This window comes from Erpetoichthys calabaricus, chromosome 2, assembly GCF_900747795.2.
Source record: "Erpetoichthys calabaricus chromosome 2, fErpCal1.3, whole genome shotgun sequence".
In the NCBI taxonomy this organism is placed as follows: domain Eukaryota; kingdom Metazoa; phylum Chordata; class Cladistia; order Polypteriformes; family Polypteridae; genus Erpetoichthys; species Erpetoichthys calabaricus.
Window position 1 is genome coordinate 108,686,284 of NC_041395.2, and position 18,828 is coordinate 108,705,111.

The window sequence follows — 18,828 nt, forward strand, 5'->3', positions numbered from 1 at the left end:
GCTGCTCCATTGATCTTGAAACTCATGTAAGGGGTGTCTTATTTGTTTCCTGTCTGCATAAGTTTTTAATTGTGTAGAAATTGGATTCAAGGGAGACGACAGCCAGCTGGCAGACTAACATCAAGTGACAGAGCGGCTTCACTCAGTCTTCCTGTCAATCACTAATCCTCCTTGTAAAGAGGAGTTAGCCAGTTGGTTAGCCAGACACTTAAGTAAGAGACAACAGTCTGCTGGCTGTACACCATCTGCAAGAACTTTGGAAAATAACACATACATTTCTGATGGAGAGGTATGTAGGTGAAACTCTGGACATTGCTTAGTGGGTAGTGGTCATTGAACATCTTTAAAGGAACACTAGTATCTAAGCTTATAACATGTGCTTGTTTTCTGTATGTTTTAATGATTTATGAGTAAGCCTGAATGTGTTTAAGTGTCTCCATCTGAGACACATTTATGCAGTCAATCTATGTAATTCAATGTGTGTATCTGAATGTATTTATGTGACCATATATGTGGTACTCGCATGTGTATACATTCTGTGCTCTCATTTATCTCTAACATCTCGTCTTGCTCTCTTTCAGTGCTGAGAGAAACCCAACAGAAAATGGTAATTTCTACATTCATAGAGCTGACCTAAACTAACTTTGGTGAATTTTGGAAGCCCATCCTTTATCTCTCTGTCTCAAAACACAAATGAAAATAATCTGAAATTATACTGAAAATCCTTGCACACTTTCTGTCTCTCTCTTCCCCACAATCACTGACTGTACTACGAGCATAGTGGATTTCTTTGCTTTTCATGGTTAATTTAATTTCTATTTAGAGGTGGATAGCATTTGCTGAGGAACTTTGGCAACCTAGCCTAGATTCTGGTGTAAGTAAAGATCAACTTGGTGCTAAAGGATTACACATAAGGTGGAGATATCACCGATGGGCTTAATTTATTTTGTAATGTTTGTACTGTTATTGCTAGTTTGTCAATGCATGCTTTCATATGTGTCTGTAACCAGTTCTGTGATGAATTTCCAGCAAATTTATACTTCTTTATGTCACAAGCAAATTTCTTTTGTTCCCAATCTGGTAGATTCCATGGCAAATGCCCTGATCAGAGCTGTGAAGACTAGTGACCTTCAAAAAGTAAGTATTATGGTTTAAGAGCTTCATTGTGTGCGTGTGTACCAGTGAGCCAATACTATTGAGAAAAGGATACACTTCGACTTATTCAAGCCTGGTCAGTGCACATTTATATACAGTAGTTGGTTGAATTTTTCTCAATGTGGACCCCCAAAAGCCTAAAAATCAAATTGTCAGGTTCACCGAAATTAATAATAAGAAATACAATATAATATTATAAATTACTCAGTGCCCATAACTGAGTTTGCAAGAAAATTTTGTAGCAGAGTGCTCTTTACAAGCAGCACTCTGCAAGTGCTTCACTAGCTGGATGGGGCAAGATAATTGTGTGACAGCAGGTTGACCAGAGCTAGCTGTTTTGGCTGCAGCATCTCACCGGCAAGGAAGGAGAAAACCTTTAAATGATTAGGGTTTGAGAAAGAGAGCAGAGATTTTCTTATGAAATGAGTAAATCAGAACCCCACACAGGTGTTAGTGTTTGCCTCTATGAAGCAACATCTCAATGATGGTTAAGAGTAACCATGATTGCTCACATTACAATACTGACAGTGTTCAGGATTGGAGTAGTGTATGCCAGCTACATTTTGTTCCCAAGCCATATCAGTTTTTGAACTGCTTCCTGTGAACAAAAAAAATTAGGAACATGGGACCATCAGAACTCTTAGAGTGCAGTGGTCAGAGGACAGCTACAGTGGTCTTTGTAGTTAATATCTGAGTGCACATATCTCACAAAAAACATCTTTTCTGTATGATACCGGCATGGTTTTTTGTTGCAGATTGTATATTCATGTACAATGCAATTTGTCTACTTAAGATATGCATATCCTAACTTATACCATTCTCTGTATCTCATTTATTATAAATTCAGCACTACCAGGTTAAGATTTCAAAGTTCAGTCAACAGAACATCCCATTACCATGGGGTATTGCAAAGAATTGTGACCTGTAAAATACATGTTCTATGACTGTTTAAATTATCCAGAAAGGACATAAATACCTGCATGTCTGTGTTTGTAGTACTAGGGTGTTGTACCGTGTTAGCCATTATGAATGTAGAGAAAAGCCAAGCAAAATGACACCTTTTATTGGCTAACTAAAAAGATTACAATATGCAAGCTTTCGAGGCAACTCAGGCCCCTTCTTCAGGCAAGATGTAATCAAAGTTTAAAGTTACACAGACTTTGACAGCTGAAGTGGGTGGTACTTCTCACTGAATAATCAAGCAATGTTTATAATGACCCCTGAAAAAGCAACAAAAGTAGAAAGCTGCAGATGTGTGTGTAGAGATGTAAAATGATCTGTCAGCAAAGAGAAGTAAACCTCCATTGGCATATCATTTCCTGCTTTTCCTAGAATTTCCAAGGTAAAAGTCCAAGCATTATATTTTTATGTATTTTTGTATGCCTATTTTATCATTTAGGTAACACTACTGTGTCTAATGTTGTTTTTTACCTATTTTTCCACCTTCTTTTTTTGATCCCTTTGTGTCACTTCAGTCTTTGGTTAACTGATTTTCCCTAGTTATACTAGTCCAAGGAAGTAGCATCATTTTATACTTGACCTTTCAGTTGTACAGGCTCATTTGCATCACACATCACTATAATAGTAAGCTCCGTACTGGTCATTCCTTTCAAGACTTAATATTACTGTCAAAGTTTTAGATATTTGCCTTTTTACAATGCAATGGACAGCAGGGCTTTGTTTATTCATCTTTTACTGTATGTGAGGACCAAGTAACCTCACAGTTGCATTCTGCTTTAGTATTTATTTAAAAAGTACCATTTTATTTCTCCATCATCTATGCTTTTATAAGAGTTTTGACCTTAGCCCTGCCTAATTTTTTTGTTTGATTTTATTAATTAATAGATGATTTTCTTTGTGTGGTTACCCTGATAGTTTTATTTTGGGAAGAACTCTGTATCAACGTTTTGTTTGTTGGTTACAGCAAGGTTGGAAATCGATTTATTGATGTGGATTGTGAAACTCCTTTTTTGTTAGTGGTATACCAAGTGTTTGGAAAACTAGGTGGGTTCTTGTCAGCTGATGTAAAATGCATCACAACTGGGCTAAAGAGGGAGAGAACAGAGAATTTAAACACATCATTTGGTGTGCCATAGAGTAAAACGATCCCATATTCCTTGGGAATGCTTCCTGAGATATTCTGGACAAGATGAAGGCTTGTCACTAATTTTAAAATTGTTTTTACCCTTCTCAGCTTCAAGATCTCTTTAAAGAAGGAGCAGATCTGATGGTTCAGGACTCCTCAGGGTGGACGCTGCTTCATCATGCAGTGGTTGGCGGGAATAAGGAGATTGTTCAGTTCCTCATTGATGCTGGTAAGATGTCTAGTAATATTATGCTTGTCAGACAAACAAATAAAAATTTTGCTAGTCTATATGTGTGATAATGAATTTGAAATTTGATCTTGTTATTTTCTACAAGCAAAGTGGTATGTATGAGGAGTGTGACTGCATTTGCTTCTTCACTTTTAACTTTGTGCATTATCTTTTCTCAGCTCCTCCTGAGATCTTGGATCTGACAGAGAAAGAACAGTGGGTAGCTCTCTTGCTTATCTGTCTTCCCTGTCTATTACACCTCCCATGGCTGTTCACTGTGTGTGTAAGGGAAATGTCTAGCACTGCAGTTTACAACCTGTCTGTCTTTTTCTGCATAGTGGAGAGACTGTCCTTCACAAAGCTGCTTCTCTATGTCAACGTTCCATTTGCCACTACTTGGTAGAGGCAGGTGCTTCACTCATGAAGACAGATCTGCAGGTATGGCATATTCTGAGGTGGGTAAGGTGAAAGAACAGACCTGTGATATGGTTGTGCAAATTATACATGTTTAAGTACAGTACAGGGCAGAGGAAGTATGATTTAATTATCAAGGTTTGTGACTGGAAGGTGGGTGAATAGTATAAGGTCTCAAACAGTCCACAGCAAACTAGCATACAGAATTTTTTATCAGAGACTAAGTCAAATGAAGCTCAAAGCCACATGTGCAGACAGAAATAATTTGTTTTTTATGTGAGTTGACATGGGATCATCCTGTCATAATACTAACAAGATCTATGTAATATTGTTATAACATTAATAAACTGTGAGCATTTACTTAGCAGTTTCTTATCTACAGAAGCAAAAATTTTACTAACTAAAAAAAAAGGTTACTACATTTACAAAATAACATTCTGTGCCTGTGTTAATAGTTTGAATTACCAGCTGAAAGAATTTCATGCATACATCAAGCTCGTTGGTATGCCCCCCTCAAGCATTCCACTATTTTAGTGCACAGCACACAATGCACAGTAATTCCAAGGATTTAAGATATAATCAATAAGCGTTATTTTCTCATCACTAGTGAGCATCAGATTTTAGACCTGGGGTTACTTTCTTGAGTGTTAAGCTTGAATGTGGATGCTAGGTTATCACTGCTAGCACTGATCAATTTTGATAGGCCACTTTCATTGCTTGCTGCACATTCATCTCTCCCTTTTTATTGTAGTTTTTATTTGCACCTGTCACACAGTTTTCTGTGATATTTGCTTTCTTGCTTTTTTCATCAAATAATCGACTTTCCCATATGCCCCTTCACTTTGCTTTTCTTCATGTACTTCTATCACTGTGAGCAGGTGTAGTTTAAAGCACTCTTTAAGAAATTAAATGTATGTGCGGAATTAAAGTTGAAGTAAAGAAAGCTTTTTTACACCATTTTTTTGTATTCTAACACTCCTGATATGTGCTTCTCCTAAAAGGATAGCACTTGATGTGTTTATACAATCAACATATGTGCCCTATTTATACATAAAAAACTGTATTCTGTAATATTCTGTGTATATTATAATATTATTTATATATAAGACTTTCTGGTGACATGTACCAGAACGTTGTTAAAAAAAACATGTTTTTTTTCTTATCACATTTGTGCCTCCCCTCCAACGCCAGGATGAATGCTAAGCTGGTGCCACCACTGCTCCTCCCTCATTACTATGAGTTTTAAAACTCAAGTGCACAAGTTTACAACAGCTCCCTCATTCTGTGACTCTGAGCAATTTGCCTATTCTTTATAAACCAATTATGTGTCCTCTGTGTCATAAAAATAAGGGACATGAAATGTAGTGACACTTCATTAGTCTAACATATACTAAAACAAGAGTGATTTGCATGAAAACCAGCATATGGAAAATATGTGAAAGAGAAATGTCACATCCAAAGCAAAACAAACCAATTTTTTGTCCAAAATTGGGCCTCCAATCATTGATGGTGTGTCTAAAGACTAAAATGAGAGCCTTTGCTGATGTTAACCTGTTGCCACTACATAATTAGTAATAAATCAGTGGTACAAGTTATAATGGAATCTGCTTGTATTCAGTGATGGACAGTGTTAACCATCAATCCAAGACATGGTGTAAAGTATTGACATAAGTACTGTAATGTAGACACTGTACAATATGTCTATCCTCCTATGATATACAGTATTTAATGTTGGCATCCCTGATTCTTCCTAACAGAAATGAGAACTTTTTGCATTGATACAACCCAAAATGTATCATTGTAGGTCTACCGGTCTATGTGGCTTCACAAAGACCAACATTTTATTTATTTCAAAGTCACCAGATTATTTGTTAAATCTGTAAATAGCAATGCAAGTGTCCCAGAATCACTGTTATTCTAACCCTGCCAGAATGAAGCCTTGCTTATGACAAGCTCTGTGCATGGCCTCCTCATTGTAGTTATGAGCAGTAGTCATTGGCTAATGAGGCTGATATTCCATGGCAGTTTTTGTGCAAGCGTACATATGTTAATCCTTCCTAGAAAGTATGCTTAAAATTCAAAGAATAATTTTCATTGCTTTATAAATGAAGAAAATGCAATAAATTAAAAGTTGTGAGAAGCTTTAATTTCAAATACTGAGAACATCCTGCCAGATCATGGGTGGACCGTACATTTTAAGATTGAATCAATCATAACTATCGCATAACAATCTCAAACCTATATAATCCAATTTATGTCATGAGATACCAAAGGCTATCCCAGCAGCATCAGGCACAAAGCAGGAAACAGTATTGAACAGAGCACCAATCCATCCTAATAGCCTTCTTTCACACACACCTGTGATCAGACTCACATAGTACCAAGTTGGAATACATTTTATAAAATTGTTAACTGAAAAAAATTGTGGACTTTTATACTTGATCATATCAGAACACAGGTATTTACAGAACTTAATTTGTATTAAATGGATTTGCACAATTTACCTGAACAGATGTATGTTCAGTATAGACAAATAATGATGAGTGCTAAATGCAGTAGACGCTTCACGTTAATGGTTTTCACAAAAAAAGCAGTTTTACCCCTAAATTAGTTTGTTTTGTTAACAATTCTGTTTGAGTATTGTATAAGTTTCCATTATTTAAATTTTTTCTGTATCTCATTGTTTCTTACATTTTCCTGTATTTTTTGTTTTTCTCTTCTGTTTTTTTCATCCTACAGATAAGTTCTTACAATGCTAACCAATATTTTATCATATTTTTTTTTCATTCAAAATATTCATTTTATTCCAGTTTTATCAATTTTACATCTTCTTTGTCTTCATACCCTTCATCCTTCCATAGAATACTGTTTCTCTGTTTTTATTTGATTTCCTTCCTGGTTATCAGTTCTTTGTACTGATGTTGTTCTTATCTGTGTTTACAATTCACCTCTGCTGTCTATTACCTTAGTCCCCATTCAGTGACGTAGCTAGCTTGCCTAAGGCCCCTGTGCAGCTCTCTGTGGTGGGCCCCTCCTGTCCAGCATAACTGTTAATAATTTATTCACAACTAGATCCTAGGGCAGTGGTGTCACGTCACGCTAGTGACAAACAAACTGCTCTCTAAATGAAATTTGTAGTATCCTTTTAAATCACTTTATTACAGCTGCTGTTAGTTAGCAAAAATAAAATAAATTGTGAGAATGGGATGTGGGAGGTATGGATAGTAGTACCAGTACATAAATATACGTAAAATGTGGACCTGCTTACTATTCCAAGACAACTTTGTGAAAGAAGATGATTAAAATGTAACGTAAGCTAGAAAGTAGAAACTGTTCTGTGCTATGAAATGAAACCATTTCAATTTGTAACAAATAAAAATGACAACACCGGCTAACAGGATACTACTACACAATCGACTCATTTTGCGTAAGTTCTGAGAAAATAGACATCATAAAGTGGTCATGCTCACAAATCCTCACAGTAGTAATACTAATGCACAGTAAACCATACTAAGGTACACAATAAAACATATATGTTATACTGTTAAAGTTTACAAAAATTGAACTGACTGACAAGTCACAAATCACATTACTTATAATATCACTTCTTCTTCTACTTTTGGCTGCTCCTGTTAGGGGTTGCCACAGCTGGTACCTTAAAATACTTGGTTGCATGCCTTCTGTTGTGCAAAAGTCTCAACAAAGTTTGACAGATAAAGTTGCCTGACACGCTCGTTTTCAATTGAGAGTACAGCCTAGCCACTAAGTTCATCTTGCTACGTGGTGCTTCTGAGGTCATTTTTGATGAATTTTAACTTGGAGAGCGATCTTTCACATGCAGCAACAGTTACTGGTATAGTCAGCAGTAACATGTAAGCCATGCAAACGTCACTGGAAGTAGACGACAGCGCACAGTGATCTATCAGCAACACTTCAGCTACTTCGAAAACAGTTGGCTTGGTTGACAGGATCGATTTAAAATATGCACGAAATTACAACAATTGAGTGGAAAACACCGGTGAAATGTCGGTGCTGTATCGTTCAATGAGAAGATCGGCAGCAACATACAATTCGTCGTCAGCCATCAGGGTCAGAGTTGATGGTAACAAGACATTGAACGTTGAAGCCACTGCATCCTGACTGTGAAACCACTGTTTTAGTTAAGTTATTAAAAATAAAATAAATCTATACGGCCCCGATTGGGCCACCAAGCTCATAGACCCTTGTGCTTTGCACAATCCGTTGCATGCCAGTGTCCCCATTCATATCGCCTTCACTTACTCTTTGACTTGTATCTTCATTTATTTAATCTTTCTCTAGTTTGCTTTCAGTTTCATTGGGTCTTTGTTTTTCCTCCCATTTCTGTCTTACTTTTTGTGTTTCTGATTTCTTTATCTGTATTTCCACATCAAACTCTTTGCTTCCTAACTCTGCTTATCTTTTTGCTGCATCTTAATCTGCTTTGATCTTCATATATATCTGCCTTTAACAAATCTATTATATTTCCTGTATTTGGTTTCATTTTTTTTATCTTTCTGAAACTTTCTCATCATTTTGTATTCCACTTCATCCTTTCTCCTCACCTTTTGTCCCAACCTCATGTATTTGTTTTACTTCATTTAACTACTTCATGCATTCCTTTCCTTCCCTTTGTTTTGACTCTATTTACATAAACCTGGATACAATCTCTAAAGATTTGTAAAGTTAAACACTTCACATTTTCATTATGCTGTTTGGCCTTCTGACACTTTTTGCTCATTTGGCTTTAACAAATGGCCACCATATGACCCTCCTTATCTACCCTTTCTGCACTGCTTAGATTGTCCAACATAAGAAGCCATTACACTCTGCTTGCCAAAATAATTTACAGTGAGTAGGTGTTCTAGCGTCCTTTTCAATCTTACTTGAAATTCATTGCATCCTCTCTTGATTCTATTTTAATCCAGAAATTATTATTCCCATAACAGAGAAGATGAAGACATCAGCTAGAATTTACACCTTCTACAAATACCTTATTTTTCAAACTCAGTCTTTTACTGATTTACTTTTGAATAAAAAATTTTAAAACCATCACTTGTAATTCTTTCAGTTTTTATGTATTTTATGACATTTAAGCATTTGTCAAAAAGATTTTTATCCATAAAAATTAATGCATGAGAATTCTAACCAGGCTTGTTGAACAGATAATCATTTTGCCATGGTTCAGATATTAAAATCTCAAGGAAGATAATTTTGCAGGTTTCCTGATCTGTAACACTCTCTGTTCTGTTAATTCAAATTTCATGGTGTTCTTTCTTTTCTCGGATCTCTCTGCCTAATCTCCTCAGTTTCTTTTAGTTTCTTCTCTTCATCGCTTTGTCTCTTTGACCTCTCCTCCAGTCCATTCCAAAGCCAGCACAGTAGTGAGCCTGCCATATTACTAATCTAGAACTCTTCTCCCAGGAAACAAATACTGCTTGGCTCTTGTGGGTGTAAAAAAAAATGGGCACAGTCTTTTGAATGTGACTAAGTTAGATGACTAAGCCTAATATTGTAAATCTGACATCTCCTAATAAGAGTATACAATTGTCCAAACAGCTGAAATATTTTTGAAAATTTTCCATGGGAAGAATGTTCTGTTTAGAGGCTATTTGGAATTCTGCAATTGTTTAATTTTCTCTTTAGTCTGTTTTTTCACACTTACAATTTGGTTAAAGTAATGACCAGTTTTATTTAAATGAAGTAATTGGCTTAAATAAGCTTTTCTTCTGTTAAGAGTGAATGACTCAGCCCCCTTTTTGCAGCATTGGTAGAAAGTAGTATTACTTTAATAATATCAAACTGAAAATTAGCTCTTTCTGAGAGTAGTGAGTTTTGTTGTGTTTAAGAAGGCCTTTGAATTTTTTTCTTAAATAATCTGCAATATCATGTTGTGACAATATGCTCTGTATTTATAATGCATTGATTTTGAGGGTGGCATGTAGGTACACACTCTAGCCACATGAAGGGGTAAGTGATCGGAAAATTTACAATAAAGAAAAAAAACACATCCCAATTTAATGTGAATCCTGATTCAAGTTGTGACACACAAAATTGTGTTCTAAAGTTAAACATTTTCTATAAATTTTTAAAAATACATAGTAATGTAGAGTATGGGACATGGGTCGCTCGGAAGACAAAAACCTAAAAGCTTATGGAATACTTCCATTTTTCATGTTGTTAAAGTTGTTGAGCACTTGAGATTTCGCACACATTGTAAAAATAGCTTATACGTGTTATTTTTGGACAAAAAAACCCAGAATTATATATATAAATATAAACATAAAATATTGAAAATTTTGCCACTTCGAAGAGGATGTATTTGGTAAGTTTTTTGGCTTTTATTTTCCAGAGCGTTCCATGTGGCCAAAGACCTGATTACACATAGTTCTGTGTATATAAATTTCCACATATCATGCTTTTGTCAGGATAAAAACCAAACCATGAAATCCAGGTAACCCTCTGTAGACTAGACCTCTGCTATCAAATTACAGTGAGACATAGATCAGGACAAGAGTATAAAACAACTTATAAAGCTCTGAGTAATTCCAGGAACAAGTTGAACTCAATAATTGTGAAATGAAAGACATTCGGAATCACCAGGACTCTTCCTAGAGTTGGCCTTCCAGCCAGACTGAGTAACTAGACATGAAGGGCCTTGGTTAAGAAAATGACCAAGAATGCAATAGTCACTCTAACAGAGCTTCAGAAGTTCTCTGCTGAGATGGGAGAACCTGTCGGAAAGGATAACCATCTCAGCAGCACTCCATCAATCAGGTACTTATGGTGGAATGGCTAACTCTTGCTTAGAGTTTGCCAAATGACATTTAAAGGACTATAGAGTAAATAGATTCTCTGGTCTAATAAGCCATAATTTGAAATGTTTGAGAAGAACTCCAAGCACTATGTCTGGCGATCAGGCACCACTCATCACCAGCCTAATACTGTCCCTAGCATGGTGATGATTCATCATGCTAGGGGGTGTGCTTCTCAGTGGCAGGGGCAGCAAGACTGCTCAGAATTGAGGGAAGGATAAATGCAGCCAAATACATAGGTCCTTGAAAAAAACCTGCACCAGAGTACACAATGAAGTCCAAAAGCGTACAGCCAAAGACCATGCCAGAGTGGCTTTGGGACAAGTCTCCAAGTGTCCTTGAGTCGCCCAGCCAAAGCCTGGTCTTGAATCCTACTGAATATGTGTGGAGAGATTTGAAGATGGTAGTGTTCAGACACTTATCCAGTCTAGCATAGCTTGAAAGGGTATGTCAGGAAGAATGGGATAAACTGCCGAGGTATGTAAATGTTTTAGAGACTTACCCAAGAAGACTTAAAGCTGTAATTGCTGCCAAAGGGGCTTCTACAAAGTACTGAATTAAGGATCTAAATAGTTGAATAAGAGATTTTGTTTTTTACTTTTAATAAATTTGCAAACCTTTCTGAAAGCATGTTTTCATTTTGTCATTATTAAAGGTATTGAGTATATACGGATAGGCAAAAATGGCACAATGCGAGTCTATACACAGGGTCATTCAATCTGAATGAAAGCTGGAACTGGTGTGCATTATTTTACTGATGATATTATAAATTTATGTAGGGAGCGTCATGTGCAACATGAGTTTTTTTTGTTTTTTTCTTAATTAAGATTCTGTGGTTTTTAACATTTTGAATTTCACAGTAATCCAAAAAAAATTCAGTGCCCTTTTCATTTCCAACAAATTCTGATTTGCATAATGTCTTAACCAAATGTTTTCATTAATTTTCAATATATATGTAATATAATTGTCTTATTATCACTCAACATACAGAATAATGCTAGGGTTAGTTAGGTGGAGGCTTAACAACATTTTAGAACACAGTAAATAATGTAATTGTTCTTTCTCATAACTGGACACACTAAATTAAGAGCTAACACAGTTTGTGTGTGTGTGTGTGTGTGCGTGTGTGTGCGTGTGTGTGTGTGTTTGTGTCTGTTTTAATGCCAAGTCAATACTGTTAGATTTCTTGGATAACAAGCAGTGAAACATCATTTTACAAATCCCTTTTTAATAATTTTGAATAGCACATTTTATATTTTTTACAGAAAGAGAAAAACATACAGGTAAATATAGCAGATTTTGCATGCATATTAGTTGTTAATAATAAGTCTGTCTTGGTTCAGTGGGGAGGACAGTACCAAAATATAACAGCAAAAACTGGAAGATTGGGGAAGTTGAATTTTTGTTCTGTTACTTTTTTTCCCCTTTGTTTTCTTCCTTTTTAAAATTTCCTGGTGGTTTTATTTCTCAAATTGATTTTTTGAAGTTTTTTTCTTGTATAAGTTCCACAGATTTCATGTACCTGATTGTACACTGTTATTTTCTTGAAATATTTTTCTTAATTTAAAAAAAAAATGGAAGATTTGTAACAGAATAGAATAGTGACAGTGAAATGCAGGATATTTGTGGTAGTGATTTTGACAGGGTAATTACATAAAATGTTCAATACACCAAAGCAGACATCCACCCAAATACCCCTCTCACTTATTAATACTAAAAAGGGATATTTATTCTTTGTAGCAGTGCACCCAAATAAAGAAAACAAGTGCTATATCCTATCAATCCTGAAAGGTATTTTTTAATATAAAATAGCCAGTCCATTGTAAATTCATCCCTAAAAAGGTTACCCATTTTTTTAATCATTCTTCTTACTCTTTTTGAACATTTATTAATGGTGGCTTTGTGTTGTGGCAATTGATCACCGATTTTGCTTTAATGGGAGGAGTGAGGGCTGATAATGCGCTGTAAGCGATGCGGCAATATCAAAACCTCCATTCACTGACTTCTCTTTGTGCTGTTGATGTGATACAGTTTAATATTTCTATCTTTAAGTTTAACTTGTCATTTAGAAGAGTCTGGCCGATTTTTTGTATGCAGTTCTGAAAATGAAAAAAAGACATTACTACACACATGCATACATGTAGGGATCTAAACATAACTAGGATTTGGGTAGTACACTGATCATTTAGGAGTTCAGATCAAAACCGCCAGCAGGTTCAACTTAACTCAACTCAGCTCTGTGTTCCAGTTCACTACCTTGATCTTTACCTCAAACAGTGTTGTTTTTTTTTCTTGTCCCCAGTCCCCATCCATCCAGTGCTAATGCAATCTCACTGGGATGCCAGGCTCTTCCTCTAGGGTTAGAAGCCCAGGGAGGCCCAGTTTTATGGTGGTACCTATTACCAACAGCATTAGCACTGTCTTGATCGCTCCCTGAATTCATATTTTAGCAGATGAGGCAATGAATGATCAGTGAGATGAAAGATTGAATCACTGGAACTCTTGGTGGGTCTAACAGTGAGCTGAATAGAACGTCTATATCTCAGTAATGAGGCGAATGGGTTCACCTCCCTGCAGTAACATGTTTTTTTCCTTGGGTATGTCCAACCCTTTTGTCACTGTATAGTTCCAATAAATCCCTTCCAAACACGGTAGAGAATCAGAAGCTGCTCATTCCTTCATTTGCTAAGGAGTGACCAGTGTTGGTATTCGGACACCTGTCTTATTTTGACTGACCACTCTAGCTAGGATTACTGTCACCTGCTGGAACTCTTGTCACAGTCACTTTGTTTGTAAATAGACAATACCCAGAGAGGGAGAAGATTGAGAGTTAGTCTGGGTTGTATGTAAGGAACTTGTTACTTTTATTGATTTAGTTTTTCTCCAGAATTAATGTTATGGTGGGGCATTTATTTTCTTTCTTGCCACCAAGTGTTCTCTCATATTTTTTCATATTCTCTTATTTTTTGTTAGATAATTTTGTGTCTGATTAACTTTGTTAATATAGATTAGTTGTTCTTCATTTTGTAATTTCTATGGTTCACTGGTAATCCTGTTTAAATAGCACCTTTTAGAGGGAAAAGAGTCTACTCACAACAATACTTATGTGTTACGTAGTTATATTGTTTCTGACCAATGCAGTCCTCAAGGGCTACCTGGCAGGGTCCACCTAAAGTCCTGGCCGAAAGTCTCACTGCTTTTGTACCAATGAATTGATTCACTGAACAAACTGACATGTAAGTTGCTGCAGTGTGGAAGCCTGAAGCCCCTGGCCCTGATCCAGTCAGTCTGATGCTCACCAGTCTGTAATTCCCTCAGGAAATGATCAGTGTCTGGTAAGGACCACTCACTGGCTTCTGTCCATATTTCTCATGTTGCTTTACTAAGTCCACTCCTGCTGTCCAGTCTATCCAGACCACTGACTAGCCTACACTCTGAAAGCAGTAATGGCAGGATTGCAATGGGAAGGGACGGTGAGTCTCTGGCCTTGGCCCAGGAACTTTGATGGGGGTGGCGTCCTTAATGAGTGCGGCTGGCAGCGGAGCGGCCGTAATTGAATCCTGCTAACAGATTCTGTTTTTATGAAGTGACAGAGCTCATTAGTGGACATGGTCCAGCTGGCAGCAAGAACCAATTAAAAGCTGAGAAAGTGCCCATAGTGGGGGGGGTTGTTTAGATAGTTAACCCCCTCCTTTCCCTCCTAGCTTCACAGTGCACCAACAGCTAGGTAGGAACAACAAACTTTGAAATACTGCACTGTTGAACAGTAATCCAGCATCTCTTTTCTGTTGTCTTTTAGGGTGACACTCCAAAACACAAAGCAGAGAAAGCCAAGGACCAGGAGCTAGCTGCCTACCTGGGGAATCGGCAGCACTACCAGATGATTCAACGTGAAGACCAAGAGACCGCAGTCTGATTGACACCCTGAAGTGCCACACGAGTCAGAACCAAAAAGCAGCTGTAGATGCCATTCAGGGAAAAAGGAAACAGGCCTTACCTATGAGTGCTTGGATTTTATTAACCAGGCACCTGGGAACCAAGGGCCTCAGGAATGGATTGTGGCAACACTGGAAACTCTAAGTCCATGTGGGCAGCTGTCGTTCATCAAACTGCTGTGGGTGTGCCACAGAAACTCTCACTTCTTGTTAAAGATACAGGGTAGAAGGGACACCTTAAATTTACAGTGTCATGGATATTCTCTCTCTGCTTTTTTGTTCTGGGTTGTCCCAGGCTAGTACCATGATACCACTGGCAGAGCAGGGTGGGTAGGAGTGACAGTACAGTACCGTACCAGGGTGCTGGAGTCCTGGTGACTCTGATGCTACAGATGCCCTGATGCTGGCTACTTGGGTGGGTGGGGTGTGGTTGGGTTAATGGGTCTTATTCCTGGATTATTAGTCTTATTCTTGTGACGTTCTGAAGTAAAAGTGAACTTCACAAAGCCCAATTTGGAAAATGATATACTACACGCTGGAACATCAGAGCTTTTGATTTTTGTTCATGCATTTACTGGCTCCCAGCTTTGCTGATTGGTCAGAAGTGTTCTCTCATGCCGAATGCACACCTTTGTTCTCAGCTGTCCACCTCACTAGACATGGCAGTGGGATGTCTGAGGCTACCCCATCAGATCTCACGTGTAAGGGAATCCTTTTAACTACTTCATCCCAAAGCATTTGCTGACAAGTCTCTTCTGTTGGGCTCCATTAACATTGTGTGCTGTACTTCCAGTTTCCACCTTTCTCAAAGCAACACTTGCCTTTAACCTTCCCTACAGAACACTTACATCCAATTATTTATTTTGGATCCAGATCACATCTCTGGTGTTTTCCCCAGTCTTGCATTGCAGGCAGGTTGTTGAAACTCCATACCAGGAGTTTCTTTTTCTAATCCACAATGTCTCCAGGCATCCTTGAGGATAATAAAACTGCCAAAAAGTGCAAACTCCTGGGATCCACCTAACCCATTGAAGTGGTCACTTTCTTTGCCCATGTTATTATGAGTCTTCATTGTAACAATCTAATGAATTTGCTTGAAAACAGACACCAGGTGACCACATCACCATGTAGTTACATTTCTATCTGGAGCTTCTGGTGTCCATAGAACAGGTGTAGGGCTCAGTGCTGGGAGCCCAGTGTGAGCTACTGCCTGGTCCAGTTCCATGCACGCTTACTCCTGCTCAGACCCACTCCCCCATGTCTTTCTTTACTTTGTGCTCTGTGCACGTTGCTCAGTCATATGTGTGGTTGCAGCTGGACAGCAAAGCTCCCACAAACGAGACAAACTTTTTCTTCAGGGGTGCAATCTGGATTTGTCCCCCAGATTCTCCTCGCGATCCATTCTTAAATGGGTCTAGTTAAAGCGTGCTGGTGACAGAGGGAAATCCTCTGAGTATTTGCTGTCCCCTAAGTGCTTGACCTCTCCTCCTTCCTATTCTTCTACTGGCCACCTGACTGACCCCCCAGTGTCCGCCAAGGCCACCACGCTTGAGTTGCTGTGCAATTCAGGAAAGAAATAAGTGTGAAAATGATTGTGCAATATATGCGGATTCTGTAGTTAGAGAGAGACTTCAATTTTTTTGTATCTATGATAGTGACCAAACTTACTGGCCATTTGGCCGAAATGTAAAGATTCTCACGTTTCTGTCCTGTGGGCTGCTTTTGTTACTGTCTGCTTAAAAAAAACAAATAAATATTTTAAACACCACATTGGTCTGTGTGGTTTAAACTGTACGGAAAGATGGAGCATGCCATTCTAAAAAGACATCATGTAATGGTGCACAGGTCTCACAGTCTGAAAGGTCAGGCTTCAGCCTGGCCTCAAAATTTCTTTGTGTCATTCTGGTGGCTGCTTTATGTGCTACAAGTCATGTTGACCGCTCACTGTGAGATGGTGAGAAATGTTTGCTCCTCATGCTGTTACGTTGGAGTCAGAAGTTGGGACCTTGGATGAAGACATTTTGATGCAGGCACGGAGACTCTCCCATTCACCATAACACCATTCCACTTTTGACTGTTGTTGGGATCCTGCCATATTTACAATAAGACACCATTTTCTTAGTCCACTTAATCTTGAGTAGGATTGCCGGGAGTCGGAGCCTATCCTAGCAAGCATAGGGTGGAAGGTAGGGTCAATTTCTGGACAGGATGCCAGTCCACTGCAGGGTGAACACACCTACATGCGCACACACTCCACACATGCCAAGGTCAATCTGCATAGCCTGCATGTCTTTGGACTGTGAGACGAAACCCACATAAGCCACGGGTAAAACATTTCAAAACAGCATAGCAATGACTTGGAATTGCAAACACAAGTCTATATGCTGCAAGGCAGCAGCTCTACCACTGTGCCACCTTCCTGCCTAAATTGTTGACCAATTGTTGGGGTACAAATCAAGGCAACTGGTATTTGCAATTAAACGGAGGACTGCAGAAGAAAAGTACATACAGTAGCTTGGGAGAGTGGAAGCAATGACATATTACACCATCATGACTGACCAGTATGGTCCTCTGATCAGAGATGCCAGCTTGGCTGGGCACCATCTTCCCTAGAGCTGAAACACAGCAGCTATATTGAGCAGTGATGGAAAGGGCAGCTGGGCCCTGGTATGCCAAGGAGATGCCAGTTCAGGGAGGTCTGTTATAAACTCAGGACCAGCCTCTGCTCTTTTGGAATTAACTCGGGTGCTTTTGTGACTTAGATTACAGCGCAGGAAGGGGCATGGAAAATACCAGCTTTGGTTTTTTTCTGTGTAGGCTTGTTTGGTAGTAAGTGGCAGTGAGTGGAGCACAGGTCTGTGGCGATTTAGGAAAATAGGCATAACCTGGACTGGTCATATGGTGCCTGCTCCTCCACACTGGGCTGACCTTGCAGATGGTCCAGTCCTGATCCAGGGCAATAAAAAAACTCTATCCTCCCTTTGCCAGGTGAGCTTTTTTCTTTCTTAAACTGTGTGAATCAATGTAAAACCCACACCTTCATTTTCTTCCAATTGTTATTTTTCCATTTGATCTGTTTACTCTGTTGTTCTGGGTAACTGCCAAGGAAATAGAGCTTCTTTGTCACTGGTGCTTATAAGTAGCAAAAGTTTGGAGATGCTTGTCCACTGAATTGCTTAGATTCCTTACGGTGCCCCAGGGGAGCTTCTTGTCTCTCACGACGGTTTTCCTGCACTGACCTGCTGCATCTTGCCCACCTTTGTGAGGTGCCCCGCCTCAGCAGGCCTTAATGACATCTTCAACAGGAAGATCTGTGCAGCAGCTGCTCTGCTTGGTCGTCATGTTTACAGTGGTGTTCCCTCCACCCGTCTCATGTGGAGCACTCACAGATTGTTCCAGCTGTGCCTTTGAAAAAGTTCTCTCCCTCATGCTGCTCAACAAACAACTGCTTCCCTTTTCTCGTTTGTCCCTGTCTATTATTTGTGCTTCACCAGCTAACATGTGATGTCCAGCAGGGCTTTAGGTCAGATGGAAACTCGCTCAGGGCAGAACTTCAGGATCAATCCTTCACATCCAGCTTCTGGAAATTTTCAGAAAAGATCTCTCTGGTCCAACCTCCACTGTCCAGTTTATTTTCTGAACTTGGGCCACCAGCCATTGGAATATGTCATGGAAAGACTGAGTCAGCAAATAAGCAGGACCCCTCGTTGATAGGTTCTGTGTGGGCTAACACATGCAGATGTGGGAAAGGATGTATAAAGCAAACCGCACAAAGTGACCCAGCAGACCTTCAGGAAAAGTCACTATGCCACCCAGCCACACAAATGAATTCTCCAAGTTAATCGGAACCCACAGTTGTTTCGGGGCTTTTTGGAGTCAAGCCACCAAAGTGATTCATTCCATCTCCGGCCTCAAAAGTGATAGATGTTAAGTCCATAATCACAAGTGGGTCATTTGGAGCCCAGTCTCAGACCAAAGCTGAAACCCAAAGCCTGCTACCACATAGTGAATAGTGTAATCCAGAAGTTAAAAGTGTTATTAGAATTATTAGTCAATGTTATTATTAAACCGTCTGCTGACTGGACGGCACAGAGCGACCGGAATGCTGCCCATTGTCCGTCTGCCGAACTCAAAATGTTAATTTGACAGCAGAGAGTTTGAAAGTTTGCATCACGT

General features: G+C 38.7%; 1 protein-coding gene across 16 annotated transcripts in view; it reads left to right on the forward strand.

The window, feature by feature from the left end:
* The window catches only part of dgkza (diacylglycerol kinase, zeta a), a 218,608-nt gene extending 202,188 nt beyond the window's left edge, over positions 1-16,420 (forward strand). For 15 of the 16 annotated variants that reach the window (XM_051922702.1, XM_051922705.1, XM_051922694.1 and 12 more), the window contains 6 exons: positions 582-607; positions 1,085-1,137; positions 3,350-3,470; positions 3,650-3,686; positions 3,809-3,908; positions 14,517-16,420. In XM_051922702.1, the coding sequence (XP_051778662.1) occupies positions 582-607; positions 1,085-1,137; positions 3,350-3,470; positions 3,650-3,686; positions 3,809-3,908; positions 14,517-14,633 (454 nt within the window). In that variant the 3' untranslated portion in view covers positions 14,634-16,420. Of the gene's footprint in view, positions 1-581; positions 608-1,084; positions 1,138-3,349; positions 3,471-3,649; positions 3,687-3,808; positions 3,926-14,516 lie in introns of all 16 variants that reach the window. The other variant, XM_051922696.1, reaches the window with a different exon arrangement.
* Positions 16,421-18,828: the final 2,408 nt, after the last annotated feature.